The sequence below is a fragment of the Piliocolobus tephrosceles genome, chromosome 3 (genome assembly GCF_002776525.5).
Source record: "Piliocolobus tephrosceles isolate RC106 chromosome 3, ASM277652v3, whole genome shotgun sequence".
NCBI classification, from domain to species: Eukaryota; Metazoa; Chordata; class Mammalia; order Primates; family Cercopithecidae; genus Piliocolobus; species Piliocolobus tephrosceles.
The window spans coordinates 31,643,322-31,667,580 of NC_045436.1; the positions used below are offsets into that span (position 1 = coordinate 31,643,322).

The 24,259-nt window shown below is 35.3% G+C and overlaps 1 protein-coding gene across 1 annotated transcript in view; it reads left to right on the top strand.

Moving 5' to 3' along the window:
• Positions 1-23,620, top strand: part of GASK1B (golgi associated kinase 1B) — a 48,667-nt gene extending 25,047 nt beyond the window's left edge. The window contains exons 4-5 of the mRNA XM_023228214.3: positions 17,221-17,447; positions 20,606-23,620. Coding sequence (XP_023083982.1) covers positions 17,221-17,447; positions 20,606-20,813 — 435 coding nt within the window. The 3' untranslated portion in view covers positions 20,814-23,620. The remainder of the gene's footprint in view (positions 1-17,220; positions 17,448-20,605) is intronic.
• Positions 23,621-24,259: the final 639 nt, after the last annotated feature.

Here is a 24,259-nt window from a genome sequence, read left to right on the forward strand (position 1 = left end):
CTTTCCCTTTTTAAAAATAGAGACAGGGTCTCGCTCTGTTGCCCAGGTTGGAGTGCAGTGGTGTGATCAAAACTCACTGCAACCTCAGACTCTTGGGCTCAAGTGATCCTTCCACCTAAGCCTCCTGAGTAGCTGGGACAACAGGCGCGTGCATGCTACCACACTTTTTAAAAACTTAAAAAATTTTTTTAGAGACATGTCTCATCATTATGCCCAGTCTGGTTTCAGACTCCTGGGCTCAAGCGATCCACCTGCCTCGGCCTCCCAAAGTGCTAGGCATGAGCCACCACACCCAGCCTCTATTTTCAAATATGTATAGATTATTTACATTTTACTTTCTGTGAATTGCTCACTCAAATCATTGTGCTTTTTTATTGCATTCTGTAGCTTTTTCTTATTGATTGATAAAAAGTTTTTGTATATCATGAAAATTAACCTTTGTCAATCCTGTGTCTTAAACACTTTTTCTTACTTTCTTGTTCTTCTTTTGGCTTCGCTTACAGTAGATCTTACTCCAGAGAAGTTTTTAATAACATCATATCTTGATTCTTTTACTTCCTGTTTTCACCATCATAAAAGTTTTTTTAAATTTAAATTAAATTAATTATTATTTTTTTTTGAGACAGGGTCTTGCTCTGTTGCCTAGGCTGGAGTGTGTTGACATGATCATAACTTACTGCAGCCTCAACCTCCCAGCTCAAGTGATCATCTTGCCTCAGCCTCCTGAGTAGCTGGGACTATGTGTATGCGCCACCATGCCTGACTAATTTTTTGATTTTCAATAGAGATGGAGTCTCACTATGTGGCCCAGGCTGGTCTTAAACTCTGGAGCTCAAGTGATGTTCTTGCCTCGTCCTCTCAAAGTGTTGGGATTACAGGCATAAGTCACCACACCTGGCCATAAAATGTTTCTAGAACAATATCAATAAAAAAAAGTATTGAATAAATAAATAAACAAATGGACAAACTTAAGTCATTTTTCGTGAATGCCATAGTAAATAGTTATTATTATCTATACACTCTTTCTCATCAATTACACTGATAATTTTATTTTAAATGAGAATAAATGCTTCAGTTAAATGGTATTTAGGAATGTATTGGATGGATATTTCTGAACAATCTTAGAAAAGTTATGCCTGAAGCAAACTAAAATCACTTGCTCTATGATGCCAGAGCAAGAGCAATGGAATACAGAACCCAGTTGTTAATTTTCTGTACACAGCATTCTTTTTGTTTTACCCATTTAACAAATCTACATTCACAAAGGCTATGCCATTTTACTGGGTCTATAAAATGTGAGAGAAACACAAGTAATCTTTTATTCTTGAAGCGTGGGGTATAAACTGCCTAGACAAAAAGTCACCTCCATTAGGATGACAAAGACAAGTATTCTAGAGAGTGTTTGAGCCTCCAAGATTTGGTCAAACTTCTCTCAAAAGATTATATAAAATAACAGGAGCACATTTAGGAGGTAGAAAACTTGCTTTTTGACCAAAGAGACACTGTATTATAGTGGTTAGGAGCTGGCACTCTGCAGTCAGCTACATTTTAGTCCCATTTCTGCTACTACTGATTTAACCTCGAGAAGTTGCTTGAACCTCTCTCTGCACTGGTGTCCTCATCTGTAAAATAGGAATAATAATGGTGCATGTATAGAGAGCTATGGAGATGATTAAATATTTTTATATACATAAAGCATTTAGAATGATGCCTAGTACATGGTAGGCACTCAATAATTATTGCTTATGAATTAAGCAACTGATCATCCAGAAATAAGAGTAGAAATAAGTAAGAATTAAATAAACTATTTTATCATTATTTTTATTTATTAAATTACAAGCCATTCCCAAATAATTTCATTTGGACTTTCATAGGTATAGGGCTTCGCCTATTAAGTTTTAATTATTTTTGACTAGTCTGTCTTGACAAACTGTAAATTTCTCAAGGGCAAGTCCCTGTCTTTTTCAACTTTGTAACAATTCTATTAGCAGCAGAGTGTCTGGAAATGTCACCCTTACTCAGGGCATGGTTTATTGAAAAAAGAAAAAAAAGTACTTAGTTATATTAAAATATTAAGTCCAAAGTGTCAGATTAAAAATGTTAAACATGAAAGATATAAAGTATTCTCACAATACATGTATATTTAGCTTTGTTAAAGGAAGAGAATTAGAAGTTCAGAAACAAGTAAAAATTTTCACTGTTTGATAGAGTTCTTCATATACTCACATTTTCTAAGAATAACTATTTATTTAATGATAAATTAATGGGTGTTAGCATAAAGGAGGACCAACAAAGATATGTCTTGGGAGATATTTTTTTCTACCATCAAATTAAAAGGCTGCATATATTTCTTTTCACTTGATTGTAACAGACTTTTCTGAGCTCTTGTCTGCTCCAGACACTGTGTAGGTTTAGTGCTGATAATAAAAGATGAATGGGTCCATTTCCCAGCCCTCAAGAGTTATACAGTCTAGTAGAAGAGACAGATAATCACAGAAGAATATAGCAGGTGCCATAATTAAGAGTAATATTTTATAAAAAGAAATTTCAAGAGTGTAGATAGAAAATGTGATGTGTAATCTAGAAATGGAAAAACCTGCAGAAATTAGGTGAGTACAAGAGACGGGAAGAGAGTTTATAAGAGAGAGGAATTTTAGCAAAGGGTATGCAAAAGTTCATTAAGTGGGAGAAATGATGCTTACAGAAATATCCTGTTCCCTAAAGGTGGTTTTCTCTCAGATGGCTATTCATAAATTCAACAGACAACAATAATATGAGTTGGTATGCCTTGCCTCCTAGATTTGTCTCTTTCAATTTAACTCTGTCCTCCTAATTGTTACCTGACTTCTAAAGAATTACTTCCTGAGTCTAATGAACTAGATTAAGAGGTGTTCATCTATGTCCTACCTTCTGTTTTTGATTCTGTGCATTATTTTTTTTCCCCACTTAATGGTGTGAAAAAAGTAAGAATAAAAATTCCAACCAAACATTGTTGAAACAAGAGGGAACTTATTACTGTTCACGGAAAGATCTGTTTCTGCAGGAACATTCTATGTGCATAAGAAAGAAAGATTCCAACTATGGCCCTCTTGATAGATGATGAGGATTTTTCTCCTGCTTGATGGTCAAGGGTCTTGCTGCCAGCTTTCAGAGGCGAGTGAGGAAACACACTCACAGGCAGGTGCTATGACAGCAAGAGACATAGTGCTCCAGGGTCCTGGACATTGAGATTTCAAATAGTTTGGGTTGGTTTTATTGTTTTGCTGAATCAGAATACTGCCAAACTAAATGACCTCTAGCCATGTATGTATTGGTAAGTTCAAGCAAACGAATGAAACAGTTTCGCATTAGTTTTCTAGTAAACAACGAGAGATGATGTAGTTGAATGTCGTCTTGGCTTCAAGTAGCAAAGAAAGTCTGGGATTAGTTGTCAGTATTGGGTAGCATGCTGAATTGGCGGACCTAGGGAGCAAACATTGTCAAGGATCAGAGAGTTTAGAGAACAATATATTTCCGCTTTTTATTGTTTTTGAGGCAGCTTCCTAATTTTTTTTAATAGAGGTAATTAGAGTGGTTCACTTAATCACAAGGAATCACTTACTAAGGTAAAGGATATGGGAATGTATGATGCTAGGCATTAAAAATGACAAATTCCAAATTTTCAGTTATGGACATGCTAGGCACTGAACAGTATTGTGGTTATTACAGACTTTTAATTGTCTACAACTAAGTTTGTCATAAATGAAATTCAAAAGTCTGACTTAGACACAGTTTCTTTTTTTTTTTTTTTTTTTTTTTTTTTGAGACGGAGTCTCGCTCTGTCGCCCAGGCTGGAGTGCAGTGGCCAGATCTCAGCTCACTGCAAGCCCCACCTCCCGGGTTTACTCCATTCTCCTGCCTCAGCCTCCCGAGGAGCTGGGACTACAGGCGCCCGCCACCTCACCCGGCTCGTTTTTTGTATTTTTTAGTAGAGACGGGGTTTCACGGTGTTAGCCAGGATGGTCTCGATCTCCTGACCTCGTGATCTGCCCTTCTCGGCCTCCCAAAGTGCTGGGATTACAGGCTTGAGCCACCATGCCCGGCCTAGACACAGTTTCTATTATATATTTTCCATAGTTTGTCACTTGGATAAATTATTTCAGTATTGATGATGTTACTTAAGATAATGATACTACTTAATAAAATAATGATGCTATCTTACTTAAGGAAGCTTCAGAAGACTTTCCAAATTATCTGGCAAAATTACAATCTTATTCTTCTGAGTACTGCTTGCAATAAATGAGCATATTGGGCAGAAAACTTGGTATTTATTGGGCACCTATGATGTGTTCACTGTTTTATGTGTTTAGATGTATGGAGACAGGGAAAATGATGTAAAATAAGTACATATACAGATCTACTTATGATATCAAGGGACATGAATATTTTTTGCAGCGAAATAATAATGTAAACTAATGGTAAAAGATGACCAAAAAAAGTAGAATTTTATCAAAGAAGGGTTTGGGCTATTTTAATATTAGTAACAAGGAAGTTTGACTTATATTTTTATTTTATTCAATTATTTTATTATGCTAAGTTTAATTTATGACACTGTATTTTTAAACACATCATCACATTTCAGGAGACAGCACAAAGGATTTTTTTTAATGCATGTGTAGCTAAACAATAATTTACTTTAATAGCAAGTGGTCATTTCTTCCTCTCAAACCTGATGTCCAGAAGTAAAATTGGTTACCTCCTCATCTAACAATTTGTCATCTTGACTGGCCTGTTTTTATTCATGACATTACTATTTTTAAAATATGCCAGGTTTGAGATTTTTGTGTCATCTTTTAATCTTTCTCTGCTTAGTGTTTCATATGCAAGTAGTAGTGAACTTTTATGTTCCTCAAAATCATTCCTGTCACTTTTTCCTTTTCATTTCTATTAATGTTACCTCAATCAGACTTTTGTCAATGTAGATCAAGTTGCTGTAAGAGACTCTTAACTAATCTCCTGGTCTTTAGTCTTCCCCAACTGCCAATTAATGTGCAAATCATTGCTGAATTTATCTTTCCATTTCCCTTTTAATCATATTGCCACTTGCAAAATAAAATCTCTAAAGACTTCCATTTGATTGGAAAATAAAGTTTAAATTCTTTAGAACATTAAAAATTATTATGGAAAATTAAACATAAGCAAAAGCAGACAGGATATTATAATAAACCCCTATGTGCCTGTCACTCAGCTTCAGCAATTATCAGCTCATGATCCATTTTGTTAAATCTCTATCTACTTTCCACGTCCACATTAATTTCAAGAAAATAATTGGCGTTATACTATTTCATCTGTAAATATTTCAGTGTATATCACTGAAGATGAAACACAGAAGCACATTACTACGATCACACCCAAAATAAAATTGAGCAGTGATTTAGTCAAATATCCGATCAGTGGCCACATTTTTGTTTCATAAGTGTCATTTATATATTTCAGTTTGTTTATTTGAATCAATATTTAAATAATGCCCACACTTTGTGATTGGTTGGTGTGTCTTCTAATCTATGGACTTCATCTCTATATCTTCTCTTTTCCCTTTCAATAGCCTGTTGAAGAAACCAGATCATTTGTTTTGTAGAGTTCACACTCTAGATTTTGCTGGTTGTACTTTTGCGATGCCTTTCTTTTGCTCTTCCATTGTCTATATTCCCTATAGATTTGTGTTGAATTGATGATCAAATTTAGATTTGATTTATTTTCTCAAGTCTTCTTTGTAGATAGTGGTGTGTTCTTTTATCACAAGACATCATATCTGGTTAGTCCTTTTTGTGATAATAGCATCTACTGATGTTCACATTGATCCACCAGTTCACTGGGAATTGAAAAATGGTGAGATATTAATTACATAATTAATTCTTCATTTATTAGTTGGACTACTTCTTTAAAGAGAAATCTCACCTTATGTCCTTTGTGGTTATCCAAGGGTACAGTTTATATATATAAAAAAAAAAAAATAGCATGCTTTTAATAAATCCCATGACCTAATTTGCTGACTTTCCAATCTTGTCTGCCACTATTTCCTCATACGGGGTGTGTGTGTGTGTGTGTGTGTTTGTGTGTGTGTGTTGTAGTTTGGTCTATCCACTGCTGGTTGAATATGCCCCACACTCTTTTTCATGGTCTCTTCACCACTGCCTTTAGTGGTGGAGATTGAATAGATCTTTCTTTGAATGTTCTACAGTGTGGAGCTGCTCATTATGGTATTTGGTGCTGTAAGAAACCACAACATCGGCCAGGCGCGGTGGCTCATGCTTGTAATCCCAGCACTTTGGGAGGCTGAGGCGGGTGGTCAGGACATCGTGACCAACCTGGCTAACACAGTGAAACCCTGTCTCTACTAAAAATACAGAAAAATTAGCCTGGCATGGTGGCGGGCACCTGTAGTCCCAGCTACTTGGGAGGCTGAGGCAGGAGGATGGCATGAACCCGGGAGGCGAAACTTACAGTGAGCTGAGATCGTGCCACTATACTCCAGCCTGGGCAACAGAGTGAGACTTCATCTCAAAAAAAAAAAAAAAAAAAGAAAAGAAAAAGAAAAAAAGAGAAGTAAACATATAAGGACACTAAACAATGAATCTCCCTTTTGGGCATTAACCTCATTTTTCTAGTAGAGACTTGACTTTTAAGACCACATTCTCTCACTTCACATAATTTAAGCATTTTTTTCATGACGGCAACTTTAAGAAAAAGAATAGCCTAGCCACCCTGACCCATGTTTATTATAGAGGCGTACCTTATGAGACACCTGTCCTCAATAACCAGAATGTACTTCTGAATGTTTTCTGATACATTCTGGTTATTGAGGCCCAATAGCTCATAAGCTATGCCTCTATGATGAACAGGGGTCATTATAACATGTGCTCGTACACATCCTTTTCAGACTGATTTTTGTCTCAAATCATATCTCTTCCATTAAGAAACATATAGATTCCTCATGTCTGCTTCCAACCTGAAAGCCTCTAGAACTTAATATATTCTTTCCATCTACTATCTAGCATTCATGCTCAGAGATTGCTGGTGTTGTTGTTCTAAAGCCTCATCTGCATCACATGTAGACTAGAAAATTGGTTAACATAAGTCTTTGCTCTTAAATTAGTCTGAATTAAAGAAGGAAATGTCTGATCAAATATGTTATATTTATAATTTTAAAATTGCTAAGTGACAACCAGTTGAGCATTACTGGATTCATTCTAATTTTATTATTAATCAAAAGTGCAGTATATATTTTTAAATTTTATGTCTCTTTTGCTTATTTCCACCCTGTGGTGAGTTTTTTTAGACTATGTTGAAATTGATCAGTGCATAGTTAGTATGCTTCAATGGCAAGTCTAGTTATAGACATAGCTGGGCTAGAAAGATGAGAGATTTGAGGAAGCCTGTGTGATTTCATAAATAACCATTTGAGATTCAAACATAGTTTTAATGTATTGCTGGGACTAGCTTTCAGGATTGGCCTCTTCACTAAGCCTGTGCCATTGAACCATAGACAGTCTGAAACCAACCTTGATGGGTATGTTCGAGCAAAACAAGAGGTCAAAGCACTGAACCTCTGAGTAAGTCTGGTAGGATGCAAATATAACCGTTTTGGAAAAATGAACAGGATAGTGTTTTCATAGGAACATCTGAGACAGCAGACAGATACTCATTGGGCTCAATGTATATGGTTTTTGTATGTATTTTTTAAAATTTATCACTCATTATTGGCTAATGAAGAAGTAGATTCAGAAAGGGTTAAGGGTTAAGTGAGAGCTGTTTCAACCAGTTCTAAAGTAGGATAAGTATTCTATTAGTTTCATGCTCTTCCCAACCATATTCATGATGTTTATGGACATGTATCACTAAGAGTTATATGGAGCTTCCAAGAATTATTACTGTTGTGTGGTCAAATTGAATGAAACTCTTTGGGGCATGGTTTTTGTGTGCCTTTCCAGGAGTCCATACGGACAAAACTATTTTCACAGTAATACTAACACTTTGTTTTTTCGCTTTTTTCAGTGTTGATATATGCAGTAGTGGTTAAATCTGTTGATGCGTTAGCATGAATAAAGGCAGGCACCAAACTATACCAGTGGTCATTGTCCCTTCACTGCCACTGCAGTCACAGGAAGAAAAATAACACATGAAATAAATGCCAGATTCCCTTAAAATTTTTCTTGAAGCAGTGAAAATCTATTAATTTTAAAAAATCTCTACCTGTAAGTCTCTGTCTTTTTAATATCCTGTGTGACAAAATGAGAATGTGTAAAGCACATCAACTTATCCCATAGTGCAATGCTTGTCTTGAGGAAACCACTTACATAATGTTTGAATTGTGAGCTGAACTAGCTGCTTTTTTCATTAAATGCCATTTTAACTTGAAAGAACAATGCCACTTCTCTCATTTCTTTGGAAAGTATAGCAAGTTCCTTTAAAATATGTAATTTGTATTAACATATGATAGGTTATTTTTATATGAATTTAATGAATACTTATTTTTCAAATTCTTGGCTTTAATTTTTCATTTGATATGGTAAATAATCACAAATGAATACCCTTAGGTGGTCCTCAGTAATTTTTAAGAGTGTGAAAGAATTCTGAAATCAAAAGTTTGAGGACCACTGTTCTAGGCTATCTTTTCTGAAATACATTCCCTTTTGTCTATATAAGATCCAGTAACTTCAAAGGTATTCCATTTCTGTGATTCTAAGATCCTGTGATTTTAAGATTTTGACATTTCCACAAAAGGATGGGTAGGGGAAAACAGATCTTTTAGTCGATAGCCATCTGAATTCTGTTTCAATGGGTGAGCTGAGTGGAGCTGGTATGCGTTCTTTGATTTCTTTCAACAATCATTTATAAAGTACCTGCACTGTATAAAGTATGATGCTGGTTGCTATAGAGAATACCCAGCGAATCATACTTAGAGGTATTAAGTTGTAATCTTCATGAAAGCAAGAACTTTGTCTTTTCTAGCAGGGGAAGCATCGTGGTAGGCAGGCAGATGTCTTTTGAAATCCACACGAGTCACTCGTTTTATCTCCTTAGGCAGGTTGCTATCCTCTCTCAACGTTTTTCTTCAATTGTAATATGGGGAAAAATACATACCATTCTGGATTATTTTGATGATTAGGAACTTTTAATGTAAAGTGCTTTAGCAGTGTTCTGAAATATTTTAGCTAGGTTATATAAAGGGCTTCATATTATAGCTATTTTCTAACCCAAGAAGCATAGAAACATAGAATGGAAAATTCTATATGTACATGTAAAAGTAATTTTTAAGAAAAGTTTAATTCATAAAAGCAGAATTTATTTTTAGTGACCAGAAAATAATTAGACTGTCAAAATTATTTTATTTTTAAAAAGAGAACTGATTTTTATAAAAAAAAAGTATGAGTTAAAATAGCTATTAGATTTGATTGCTACATTGGGTTCTGTTAACCATAACCAAAACTAGGTTTTAATATAGTCATTTAGCTTATCTTTACTTATTTTTGTCATTTTCCTTTAAAAATCTATATTATAGAAGAAATGAAATTGATAGAAATTCTGTATTAATAATAAAAGTAATACACATCAGTTAAGCAAAAAAAAAAAAAAAAAAGGTTTTCACTGATACTATTCCTTCAGATGTAAATGAACATGTTTTACTTATTTCTAATTCTATTTTATAGATTTAGTTCCAAATAGTGGTGCTTTACTACACTGAAGAAAAGCAATTAAAAATTTTATTACAATCAAGTTATTTCATTTCCATGTTAAATTTATTGCTTAATAGCGGTTCATTCTATAAATCAGAATTTCATAAAATGTAAAAAATATTTTTCTTTTTAGTCTGAGTGTTCTTTTTAAATCTTCGCAGGAAAATGGATGTGTCTTCGACAGAGACTATTTTCATGTATCTCTGCTTGTGCAAATTATAGAACATAAATTTTTCTTTCTCCAAAAATAGATTGTTGCTTGCCGGGTGACTCCAGTCTTCTGTGGCATAGTGATGTTTGACTTCTGGTTCTTATTGAGAGGTGCAGTATATGGATTTTAAACATTGCATCTGTAGAAATTGATCCAAATGTATAATAACCTTAGAATATTTTTACTCATACGTAAAGAAATACTGTGTTGTTACGTATTGTTTCTTAATGTGGAAGAAACTAGAGATTCTTCCCTGGATTTGGATACACTGATATTTATTTTTAAACATGGAATTCGAAAGTAAAGGTGGAGTAGAGCAATGAATGCTCCTTACAGAGGCAGAGGCACGAGGGAGCCTATGCCTATTTGTTAGATTTCTATATTGCAGACAATTTTTACACTTCTCTTCGTTAGTCAACTGCTCTTCAAGTCACGTATGCATGCTCACTAATTTAACAGGCACCTGTTGTCATGGAAGCAGAGAACAAGAATGAAATTCATTATTTTATGCAGTGAGAGTTCCCAGGTGATACAGGTGCTGGCGGGGGTTGGAGCGGGGGGAATACTGTGGGCTTTTGCTTTGTATAGCTCCCCAAGTAAGAGGCTGTGTCTATATTAGCAAGTGCCGTGGGGATGGTGGGATTTGTCTGACGTTGCGTTCTCTACAATCTAATGTCCCTTTATACACTCATTAGACTACATGGGGCCAACTCTAGTTCCATTGATAATATGGCAGCCATACAATGGTTTTCATCAAGGCATATTCATGTGAAGGGATTTTCCAGTGTAAGTTATTATCTGATAAACAAGTCCATATGTTTTTATATCTGTCTGTCTGTCTGAAGGGGTGCTGATAATGATAACAATTCTCACTGTCTTTTTCCCTTTTTGAAATAATTAAAATAATTGTTGTAAATGGAACTTTTTTTCTAAATGAGATATCCAGTGAGGTAACTTGGATTGAAAGAAATCTTCCAGAAAACTACTAATTGTAGAAAAGAATTTCCTTTGGTTATTTCTGTCAACCTGCCCAGTATGTATTTATCGAATGCCTATTACATACATGGCATTATGGCAGACCCTCTGTGAGATATGAGAATTCATTATCCATGGTTAGTTAATTTAAACCCACATATAGAAACTAACCAAAAGCACGTAACAAGCACAGGCCATTCCATTATTTGGCCTGTTCATTTTTTTTTTTTTTTTTTGTACTTTATTCAGTGTATGCTACATTTTAAAAAATCCATTATCTTTATAAGCCACCTTCATTTTGTTTATTTGACTCTTCCCAATACAAGACAGTGCTTTGGATGAGCATTGTAAATAGCCATATACAAAATGAGTGCCAACTTTTAGCAGGGTTCATCCAATAACAAACATTTATTCGGTGCCTACTATGTGCTAGGCATTGGGTAAGTTACTATGGTGAATGTTAAATTCCACCAATTACATGTCTTATTGCATATTTATACTTTCTCTCTGATATGCATTTTTGTTTCTAAAGATACAGTTTTTAAATGCTGAAAACAAATCATTTGAAAAGAGATGATGCGGATCTTAAGATGCTGACTTACCAAACCAGAAACACACACACACCTACATAGACGCTTGTGATTATACCCTCACTTAGACCCTTAAAGAGGTGGAAAACAGAGTGGAAAAACAGAAGTTTATCTAATTTAACTAACAGATTTGAATGAGAATAACATTTGGATGATGGGAATTTCCTACCTATGTTAGGAAGAACATCCTCATTTTACCCTGTTTTTATCTGTCAAGTACGTTCTGCCTGTGTTCCCTTTGGTTTTCATTCTTTTAATGTTTTCACCTGATGACCTACTCCATTGCCTTCAACCTTTCTTCCAGCTCTGCATGAGAAAATAAAAATGAAACTTGCAGACACGTAAAACATTTTTAGCTTTTTTTTTTTTTTTTTTTTTTTTAATAGGCACAGTGCGTTTTTTGGGGAGTGGGGGTTGGGGTACTGCTATGTTGCCCAGGCTCGATTTGAACTCCTGGGCTCAAGCGATCCTCCTGCTTCAGCCTCTTGAGTAGCTGGGACTGTAGGTGCACATAACTGCACCTAGGTGACAATACTCTTCTCCACCTTTCTCTCTGACTACCTGCCCTAATGTTCCCCTTACTCTCAGTAATGTGGTCTTGTACTGTGTTACTCAAAATATGATCCAAGGATGCATGCCACTTCATCCCAGTTCATGATGAGATAATACAAAGTAAGCAATTAGAAACTTTGATAATAATTTGATAGAATAATTTTGTCTGTTGAATCTAACAAGATGTCTATTTGGTATTTAGTCCACATAGAGAAGCACTGGCCAAATACACTCATGGTATCTCTAAAGATGCCTTTGGATTTCTTACCTCCATGCCTTTCCTGGTTTTTAGCTAATACTGCCTGGCTCTTAAAATTTAACTGTAATGTCATCTCCTTCATGAGTTTTTCTCTGAAATCCTACTGAAGTTCTTTGTATTTCTGATGAAACCCTTATAACTAATATTTTAAATTCAGTATCATTTAACATTCTACACAAATGCGCTTGCTTTTTGCAGTATCATTTTGGAGACTAAACCTGAGAGATACAGTCAGGATGGATAAGAGCATGGACTTTAAAACCGTAGATACCTGGACTGGAATCCTTAGAGTTCTGTCATTTAAGAGTTGAGGGGCCTTGAGGAGGTCAGTTAGCCTTCTTGTGCCTCAGTTTCCTCATTTATCAAATGAGACTATTGGTATCACCTATGTCTTAAGGTTACTATGAGGATTAAATGAAATAATACATGTGAATCATTAAGTATACAGTTCCTGGCACATACTAAACACTCAATATAAAACTGCTATTAATGTTTTTATTATTAATATTAACAGCATTATATATATACATAAAATAAAAATATAGCACTTTGTTTTTTGAGACGAAGTCTCACCCTGTCACCCAGGCTTGAGTGCAATGGGGCGATCTCAGCTCACTGCAACCTCTGCTTCCCGGGTTCAAATGATTCTCCTCAGTCTCCCGAGTAGCTGGGATTACAGGCACATGCCACCATGCCCAGCTAATGTTTTTTGTAACTTTAGTAGAGAGGGGTTTCACCATGTTGGCCAGGCTGGTCTCAAACTCCTGACCTCGTGATCCGCCCAACTCAGCCTCCCAAAGTGCTGGGATTACAGGCATGAGCCACCATGCCTGGCCAAAATATAGTGCTTTTTATTGCCTTCATCCAAGCATTGCCTGAAATTAGTGATTTGATCATATTGTTTTGAGGAAAAAGAAGATATGAAGAAACTGACACAATTTCTTGATACACCCATTTTTGAAGACATAGCTGGTGTGGGTAGTGTGCATAGGGATGGAACATCTTTGGGTTTCTGCAGATTTCTAATGGGTTTTGGGGAACTAGAACAGTACAGCAGAGGCACCCTTGTGTTGGTGCTGCAAGCATAATCTGAATCACTCATAAGATACTTTTTCCTACAGGCAAAACTAACACTACCAAAGGAAAATGGAATTTAAAAAAAACTTTAGAAGAAGGAAATATATCTAAAAATATCCCACCACCACCAACAAAAAATTTGGCTGAAACACCTGGGTTTTTCTGAGTACAATTTTAGTTAGGTAAACATTGAAAAGATGTATTTTCCTAAGAAAGGAAAGAGTCATTTTATGGAAAATGGTGGTTGGCAGTATTTTAAGATGCAGAAGATCAGTTTTGCAAAAGATATTCCTGTTTTAAAGAATGAGAAGACGTGAATTTGAACAAGCAGTAATAATGAGGACTAACACTCACCATTGCTTAGCTGACAAAATTTATCCCCAAATAGCCTTCTTTGTAGGATAATTACCTACATAGACACGTAGATGTGCACTACAGTGCTTAATCATGCAGTAGTTAAGTGATTGTTTTAATGTATGCACTAAACAAGTATATTAAAGCCATATTATGGATTCATAGCTATGTAGGATGTGCTTTATTAGGCTTTAAAAAATAGATAAGCAGTCTTAAAAGTAAGCATAAATATGCTCAATAGATAACTAAATTAACTGCCTAACAAAATGGCACTGAATTTAAGGGAGTAGATTATGTTTTTGTGGTCAAGTTATTTTTGGTATATTGAATGTGAATTCAAAAGGAAGGCTATAAACAAAATTCTGAGAAGAGCTAGAGAACATGAATTAAGAGGTACATAACCCCTTGCTAGACAAAGGCAATAATACAAAGACATAATTTACTATAGTTGGAGGATAAGGAAAACGAAATAAAACCTAGGTTATTTGAGAACTTACAGCTGATTTTACATCTGTAGGTGTACACACAGTGTTTGTGCACATGCGCGCGCACACACACACTATATATATTTTATATATATAGCCATCAAGTACGTATATAGATCTGAAAAAAATGAGTGGCAACATTTTCTAGAAGAGAAGTTGGGCTGAACACACACACCTGTTTTCAATAATAATGTCTGTTAGATCTGGATGGCACAACGGTCTGTCAGGGAAGTGGCGAAATCATCACAGACTGTTGAGTCATTCAGAATTGGATCAGACGAAGTACTTTAAAAGTACCCTGTAGCAAAAAATCTACTGTTGGTAAGGAAATAAGAAGATGGCCTAAATCAATCTTTTCCACCTTTAACTTTTAATGCTTTTGTGTAGTTTAAAAATAGAAAAATATAATGTTTACAGAAGTACTGAAAGGGCCTTATCTCTAAAGAGCTTATTATTTAACATAAATATATAATACTCATGGTTTTGTTATAGAAACAGTACAAATGTAGTTATGTATTTTAGTCCTTTCCCCACTACTATGAAATCCACAATGATGGAAGAACTTAGGGTTTGAAGAAGCATTTAAGAAATGTTTGGTAGAGTTTTCTTTAAGGGTTATATTCGAAACACATATGTCCAATATAACAGACTTTGATATTGTAGTCAAAATTAAATAAGATTTAAGCTTTTAAATTTTTAATGTTAATATAACTAGATGAAACAAGGATGATGATAAAAGGGTACACAGATTCTTTGAGAATCATTAGTTAATGTGTATTAAAGAAAAAAAGAGGTGATTGGATGGGAAGCAGCTTTTAGAAAAGTTAGTTTTCATGTTCTTTCTGACCTTACCTTAAGTAATTGGCAATCAGATGCAGTCTCTTTTACGTCATTTTATTTCTCTTATATTCAAAGTCAGTGAAGGTACTGCATAAAATGACTGAAATTGAGAAGAAAGGGCTCAATAAAATTTTCTAAAAGTCTCTAATTTGTGCTTTTTTCGTTTCATGTGCTATTCTAACCTACAGTGATTTGCTCGGGGCACTCTTGCTCACCTTTGGGAAACCTTCTTATGCTCATGTCAAACAAATGCACATTAACAAGCAGTGGTAACGTACTGTTCCCTGGAGTCAGCCTATGTGACTTTTTGGATAAGCTATGGGTTAGATTTATGGTCCCAGGGCTCAGTGATTGGAACCAATCTTGACAGAGCCCTCCTTTTCTGTGACTGTTTCTAGGCCAGCAGTGTACCCTTTGACTGGTGCAAATGCTTGGTTGCTCACTCGCCACCCATGTGACTAGCTTTACATAAACTTCATAGAAAATTGGCTTATGCTAACTTTTCTTACAATCCTTCATCTCAAGCGTGGTATTTGATACAAAGTCCATTTACATACAGAAAACAGAGAAGAAAGTCCTTTGTCCAATTCTTGAAGCTTGCTTTGGTAGTGAAGCAAAACTAAATAACCATTTCAATTTCCACTGGAAGTGGTAACGGTGGAGAGGTCCTGACCATGGGCAACATTTACCTTGGTGCCTAGCTCACTGATAGGATGTAGAAGATGTTCAATAAGTGTTTGTCGGATAAATGAATAAATGATCATTGCAAAGTAGGCTAAATATTGGCACTGCTTTGCTGCATCCCTTTCTAAGCAGCTGGTCTCCTGAACAGCTCCATGGGAGCTGCAGAAACACAGGAGGATGAGAAAAAGATGGGAATTTAATACCAAAAGAATAAAAGTGGCAGTATCTGTCTATCTTTTGACTCATAAGCACACGTACAAACTCTGACTAGTTAGCCTAAAACCATTCAATATGACGTACTGGGGGAAAAAAATTGTGAAATTTTGGAGACAAACAAATCTATGTCTAAATCCTAACTTTGCTACTTACTTACTATATTCTACCCAGGGCAGGTTACTTAATGTCTCTGAGGCTGAATTTTTCTTCATTTAAAATGGATAAATTACTTTTTGTCTTAGAAGCTTGTTTTGAGGTAAATAACTTTGGAGAGTATGCAGGTGTGTCTCAACAAGAGTAATAGTAGTTTTCATTTTTGAGTGTCTTATAGATGCTTGGGACAGGGCTGGAGGGTGTACACATATTTTCATCAATCTTTCTACCAAGTGTTCAAGGTAAAGAGTATCATTCCTCTTACTCAGGCGTTTAAATTGAGGGTCAGTGATGAAAAGGAATCTGCACAAGGTTGCAGAGCTCAGAAGTGTGAAAGCAGAGATTTGACTTAAATTTATCTAATTCCTTTGCCCAGGCTTTATTTTACGTGATTCATAAATATTATTTCTTTCCTTGCCCAAAGGAAATGGAATCAAACAATTCTTCTTTTTCTAATTAATCTGGTTACCCTCTTCTATAGGGTGGTATCCTTAACTCCCATAATAAACTTCAAGAGGCCCATTTTGTTCACTTGTTTAGAATCTAGCTGTGGCCTCCATTTAGATAGTGCTTTTAGTTTTTATAATTGGGTCTCACATCTTTTCAATAGATTTCTTCTATGTAATTTTGAGTTAGATTACTGTAATACTGAAGTCCAGGTAGACTAGGGGTTGCAATAAACTTTTTGTGGCAATGAAGTAACTCCAGTTTCCCATAAACCACCTGAGGGAGAAATCAAGACAGAGCCTTCCAGACACATAGAAGTACAATGGTGTTTCTTCTGTCGTGCATGGAGTCAGAGATTCTGCTGGCCATGTGTCTGTATGTGATGTCAGTGGGAACTTTGAATATTTAGGGTGGAGATGCCTGACTTGGATAATCTGACTTTGGATCTATTAGCAGAAGCTGGAAATGCTCATAACTATGACTGAGTCAGAAGGATATGAACCTTGGACTTGTTCTGACAGTTGCCTTTAATTAAATGAGCCTGGCCCTCTTAGATTCTGGCAAGTCAGCTCTTGAGAAAACACTGGTTTTTGAAAATCTTGTAACTTTCCCAAGTTTTGTTTTCACTCAGCATCTTGGATTTTGTGTTTTCCATTTACAGATTTATAATCGCTTAGATACAAATTGCTGTGGATTCAGACCTCGCAAGGAAGATGCCTGTGTACAGAATGGATTAAGGCCAAAATGTGACAACCAAGGTTCTGCGGCTCTAGCACACATTATCCAGCGAAAGCATGACCCAAGGCATTTGGTTTTTATAGACAACAAGGGTTTCTTTGACAGGAGTGAAGATAACTTAAACTTCAAATTGTTAGAAGGCATCAAAGAGTAAGTTTTATAGTAACATCTGCAGGACATCACATTTATATTAGATAAGTAGCAAGGTTCTGAGAAAACTCCCATCTTACATCTGATCATTTTAACCCTTGAAAATCATTGTGAATGTGGAATCTGGGAATGGAGACCCAAGAAAGGAAACAAACCCAAAACAAGAGTGCAGCCATGGCGCCTCTATCGCCAACCCATTCCGCCTACAAAGCGCGTACTACATTTCACATTCATGATGTTGCTTGGTTCTCATTGTGAAAATCCATGTGGATTTTGTTGCAAGAGTGCAGGGACCTCTGGCATAGGATTTGGCAGAGCAGGGATAAGCAGGTGGCGGAGGCTCCACTATTAGGCATAAGATAGAACATGGGAAGAACTAATAGACAAGCAAATATTGACATGGCAGAATGTCCAAATTCATAATGAACTCAAGTGACTTTTATGAATGCAGTGGAAAATGACAGCCAATCTGGTAAGTAAGGCATAGTCTCAAAGGACCGCTGGCTGTTGAATTCAGCAGGAGGATTTTTCAGCATTTTGAAATCCTTCAAGGAGACATAGATTGAGGGGAAAAGTATCTCACACCTGAGAGAGAGGGTTTATGGAGGCTAGTTAGGGAAGAATTATTTATTTACTAAGGGTTGACCAAGAATTCAGGAAAGATCTCAAAGATTTGGGGACATCCGGCAAGACTCAGAAATAATGCAGAGTGGAGAGGGAACCAAAGAAGGAGTTCTGCAATTCAGAAGTTAAAACACAGTGGCTGCTCATGGCACACTTGATCATACATCTATTGGAAATAAAGGACATTAAGACACTTAGTAATGGCAAGAACCCAGCTATAAAGCGTGAGCTGTTCAACCCCAGCAGTGGAAATTGTGGTTGGATTTCAAGTTCCACCGCATAGTGGGCAGAGCCACTCTCCATACTTCCCACCTTAGTCAGAAATCAGATTGACTAAGAGACTGCTGTAGGGTGGAGACCTAAAAATAGAGGGTTCATTGGTAAAATAGGCAACCAGCTGTGTGAAGCTAGGTGACTGCTGGAAAGCTCACGAGCAAGTCTAAAATTGAGGTTAGAACCCAGGTCTTCCAAATCCAAGTCCAGTATTTTTTTTTCTGTAATAACTGTGGTGTTATTTCTGTAATAACTGTGGTGTGCTCTGTTACTATTACTCTTGTTAATAATATTCTGGAGCATATTTCAATCATTCTTCCTGAGCTCTATGACTTACATGGTGTGGATTTTGTGTACTTAAGCATTAAGAGTAATACTGTTCCTGTGAGAGTTTTATGAGACACGATTTTATAAGTTTTTTGCCGGGTCCTGCCCTGTTGATACTTGTTTCTCACCATCTCTTTGTGGATTGAAAGCAGGATGTGTGGCAGGTTTTCTCTTTTAAGCTAAGGAAATTTTCTGTATGGGAAAATTGACTTTCCTAAGACATCACTTACTAGGGTGATATTACAGGGTCTTCTTAAATCCCTAAATTCCCTCTTAGACTTAGGAGTACCTGAAGAATACAGTCCATCCATTTCAGAACATTCATGTAAATGTGAATATCTTTATTTCTTCTTTCAAAGAAGATTTATGTTTAAATGTATTATGAGGAGTAATGGATTTGAAGTTAAATCTTCTTTGAAAATATAATTCACACATTGAAAAGCAAAAATGAAGACTTTTCTAATCCCCGATTTATGCATTGAATATTCCGACTATTATATCAGTGTAGTGCAGAGACAGGTAATATTTTTGCTTTCTTTTATGAAAAGGATTAACCACTAAGGAGATCCAATGGTTTTAATGATTTCATCTCCTGCATCCTGCCACAGCTAAATTAGTTGAAAGGCTATAGAATTGACAATTCATGGACTATTAATACTTCATAAAGCAAAAATCCTACTTAATACTAGAGCCCTTAAAGTTTAGCCCCTCAACTATATAGTAATGTCTTCAGGTAACTAAGAGCGTCTTATAAATGTTCTTTCATTCCACACTTCCTCACATGCATTAAGCTTGGCCTTTTTACTTGCTGCAGCCTCAGAACTGCCAGAGCACCTGATTCTTGCTTTCAGGCACCCTCTGTGCCATCTCCATTGTGCTCCATTGAAATTTGGAAGAGGTGCTTAGAAGGCCTGAAATTTCTGGCAAAGTGTACTCTTTAAGCAAATATATATGTTCTTACTATAGTTTTTGAGGTATAACTGAGTTTATTAGAAATGTACTCTTAAAAAATATTTTTACTGTGCTTTTATCAGCATTTTTAATGAAAGCTGAGAAATGTCAGATTGGGGATTTAGCAAAATATTACTTATGTTTTTGACCTAGAAATTTTGCTAAGTCCTTCAGATAATGTATATGCTGGACTCCTGGCTTTCTACTTTCTAAATGAAGAAAAGCAAGCACAAGGCATTCTTTCAAGGTAATTCAGCAAAGACCCCTCTAAATTGGTCTTAGGTTTTCCAGAGAGACTTTCATTGTGGAACTAAAACTTTTCTCTGAAACTTGAGTTTTGCTAAATTTATTTGAAAACATCTTAGTACTCCAGTTAAATAAAATGATCCTAAATCCTCAGAGTTCCAGAGGTATAATATGACTCAGACAATTCTTTCTTTAATATGATGTTTTTGAATGATTCTTGTCTCATTTTAGTACACACATTTTTTATTATTTCACATAAATTCAGTTGTGTAACTTGTATTCAGGCAGAATACTTTATTGAAGTTGTCATCATCAATTTGTCTCTCATATTTTCTTGCATAAAATCCCACCTTGATATGTCAGAGGATACCATCTACTTGACAGATTAAAGGGGTTTCCACAGCTGAAATGAGCCTAAGACTAAGAAAAGTATTTCTGCCAGGCTAATAGAATCCTTTCCAATTCCATGCCTTTGTTTGACTGTACAGAATTACCTTAAGTAAGATGTCTGTCATGTTCTGAATGGTGTAGAATATTCAGTTCACTGGAAACACTTTCTTCTAGTATATTATTATTAAGAGAAGTGTCATCTTGGCAGTGACAAAAATGTTTTGGTTCTCAAACATACCATTTGATAGTGTGATTTATGACAGATTAATGAAAGGCAGGACAGTTGGGTAAGGAGTACTATTCCTAAGCAATTACTAAGATTGAAATATCATGTTTTATCTTTTCAGGTTTCCCGCTTCTGCAGTTTCTGTTTTGAAGAGCCAGCACTTACGACAGAAACTCCTTCAGTCTCTGTTTCTTGATAAAGTGTATTGGGAAAGTCAAGGAGGTAGACAAGGAATTGAAAAGCTTATTGATGTAATAGAACACAGAGCCAAAATTCTTATCACCTATATCAATGCACATGGGGCCAAAGTATTACCTATGAATGAATGACAAAAGAATTTTCTGGCTAGGATGTTAGATATATTTATGCATTTTTGGTTTTGTTTTTAAATCAAGCACATCAACCTCAAGCGTGTTTAGCAATGAGACAGTGTAGATGAATACATAAAATAAATGACTTTAACCAAGTAACTATAGTGGAACTGAGCACTGTATGCATACTTAAAAAGGTTTTTAAAAACAAACTACTTAAGAAGTATTTGTTTATATTTTTCTGTAACATCATGCTATGTGTGAGTCTGAACATCTGACAACAGAAGCTTCAGTTATTGTTCTAGCTAAGTTTTGAAAACATTTGTCATGCTGTTTAATAGAAAAGGGCAAGCCAGAGGTACTGACTCCATTAATAAAGCATATTTTATGCCATTTTGACTGTTCTGACCAGATACTAATGGGAATGATTCTTGACGTTCTTCTGTTGCTGATTGTTAACATAGAGCAGCCTCCACACTACCCCGAGGCAACTCTACATGGGAACACTGAGGCTCACAGCCTGCAAGAGTATCAGAACTGACCGTACATTTAAACAGAAATGCTGGTTTATTTGCAAAATCACCAGTATATTTTCTATTGTGTCTATAAATAATCAGCCATTTAAGTAGCAAGAATCATACTTTCCATTCCTTTTTAGAAATTTATTTTGTTGTCACTATGGAAATCATTCACATGTGACAATTTACATATTAAAGAGTTTTACTCTCTCTGTTTCGGTCCAATTTATGTCTAGTGGCTGAGAAATTAAATAATTCTGAAGTGTGAATTTACCTATCTGAAAATGTACTTACAGAGTATCATTTTAAAATGGATTTCTCTTTAAAAATTTTGTTACTTTTACAAACAATGTAATATAATTTATGTACATTTTATTAATAGTAGTGAATTCCTTAACATTTGTTCTATGTAATTATATTTTAATTTGGTTTAATGGTTACTGCCCAGATACTGAGAATTGGTCCCGATATTGAGGGTGTTTCAATATATTATCTGGCTTATTTCAACATGAGTAATATGAACAAAATAAGTTAAAACCTGCCTCTGATCAATTTTCCTCATGGCTAGAACTAAAACAGTAAATTTGGACAATATTAAGCCTCAAATAATCCTCTCCAAACTCCTTCTAACCTTCTTAAATTAGCTTGGAGGAGGTTTGTGTGTTGCATCTTTATGTCCTTTGCCAATACCCAAGATGGTCACATATGGTAAATACTCACATAGAGTTTCAAATTCAGAATAGATTACCATTACCCTCCTGCCCTTACACATCCTACTTCTTATTTAAAAGTTCAATTTGTAACTTTTTCATTTCCTGAAAGTTTAAAAATACAATTTGAGAATGTTTATAATACATTCTCCCCTGTCTTTTCACAGTTATGTCTGTTATTGCTAAAATACACCACATTTTCTTTGTTCTGGTCGACGGTAACTCAATATCTGTGTGAAAGAGAACTACTAACAACATTACAATAGACGCTGGATTTGAAAAAAAATCTGTAGATCTAATTGATACAAGTGTAGAACAAAATGTCAAAATAATGTTTTAGGTATAAGAGAAGATGGACCAAGGAGAGAGAGATCATTTGAAAATCTAATTGTAGCTTTTTTAGGCTCACATTCATGTACTACTTTTAGCACCCTTATGGGCTGTGCTCGACCCCTGGACAGTTGAGCTTTGGACTATCTTCCTCTTCAATGTTCCCTCTATTGACCTGAGTGCTTCCCTCTGCTTCTACAGATTTATAGTACTCCTTGGCTCTTTTGAGTCTCCGCTTTTACTCACTGTCTCTGGGATTTTTAAGATCCTTTTCTTCTCTTATAAATCATCCTCTTAATGAAAATTAGCCTAACGAAAGTTTGGAGACTGGAATTCTACTTTGAGCCACTGACTTGAAGTAACTCTTTTGGCAAGTTGCCTGTCTTACCAAGGTGGCATATTAGCATTTTTACTGCTTAAGACACTTTTTTTTTTTTTTGCCATCTTTATCCAAATTTATCATATTGATGGTAGGACTAACAGGCTTTTTAGAAGCTGGCTTTAACTTTTGAGTCTCAAGCTACAATGCTGTTGGGTAGCCTGGTCCTCCCACGTGAGGATTTAACTTTGTTTATTTGCCTCCAGTTATTCCAAAATGCTTATTAAATGAAAGGCCCAGCAACATGTTTATTTTAGTCACCTTTGTTTTTAACAATTTTGTTTTGTTACCAATGAGTAATTCATGATGAATTATTTTTGACTAATGGATAGCTGAAGGCCAGGCTTTTAATTCTAATAGGTAATGCTCTTCTTTTGTCTTACTGAAACAATGAGAATACTCTGTGCATTTCAAATGCACTCCGATTATGCTGTGGTTTCATTCACATAAGCACAATATGTGTTTTATTTATAACTTCATAACCAATTTATAATGTAATAATTTACCTTAGCAGACATGCAAAAGCTTATTCTTGTGTGACTTACTTTCTTTAAGCTAATAATATAAAAATAAATATGTATCTTAAAAATCTATAATAAAACATTAGAAATTAAAGATACATGCTTTTTATTTTGCAGATGAGTTCATTTGCTTTTGTAGATGTGTTTTCAAAAGCTAGGCACAGAGGAATGTTTGCTACCTTTAGCCCTGAATAAAGAAATAGAGTCAAGAATTTTGTTGGATTGTGTTTGTGTGTGCATGTATTTGATATCATCATTATATTTGTAATCTTTGGACATGTAATCATAGCCTGTTTATTCTATTATGCCATTAAATATACTTTACCTTATACATAACGAATAAAATACCTAGATGTAGATTTATTTACACACTGTCTTATGAAATTCTTACGTTTATATCAGCACAGAACAAGCACACATTTAGAGCATTCATCTGAAAATTATATGGAAATTGAATGTGGGTCAAATAAAGATGATAAAGACCTTTTTTAAAAAATTAAGTATCATAAACAATAATCAAGAACTTTCATTCATGAAAGAACTAGAATTGACTTGTCAGATAAAGATGATAACAATTGACACTTGGGACTACTAGAGGCAGACAAGTGTTGAAAAACTAATTATTGGGTGTTATGCTCAGTACGTAGGTGATGGGATCATTCATATCCCGAACTTCAGTATCATGCAGTATGCCCAGGTAACAACCCTGCACATTTACCCCTGAATCTAAAATAAATGTTGAAAAAGAAGAAAAAAAAAAAAAAAAAGAAAGAATTGACTTGTCAGAAAAATTATATGAAACTTGGAAATAGCCAGAAAAGAGTTTTGTGTGTTTTTTCAGTGCAATGCTGAGCTTAATTTTCTATTACATGGGCTACTTAACAATGCAGGAGGGCAAAGACTTGTAGACTTTTGTTCCGTAGAGATGCAAATAATTTCTTTCTGGTGGAAGAGATAAACTTAATGATTACAATTTATTACTCTGTTGGGCATTAACCAGTTTTAA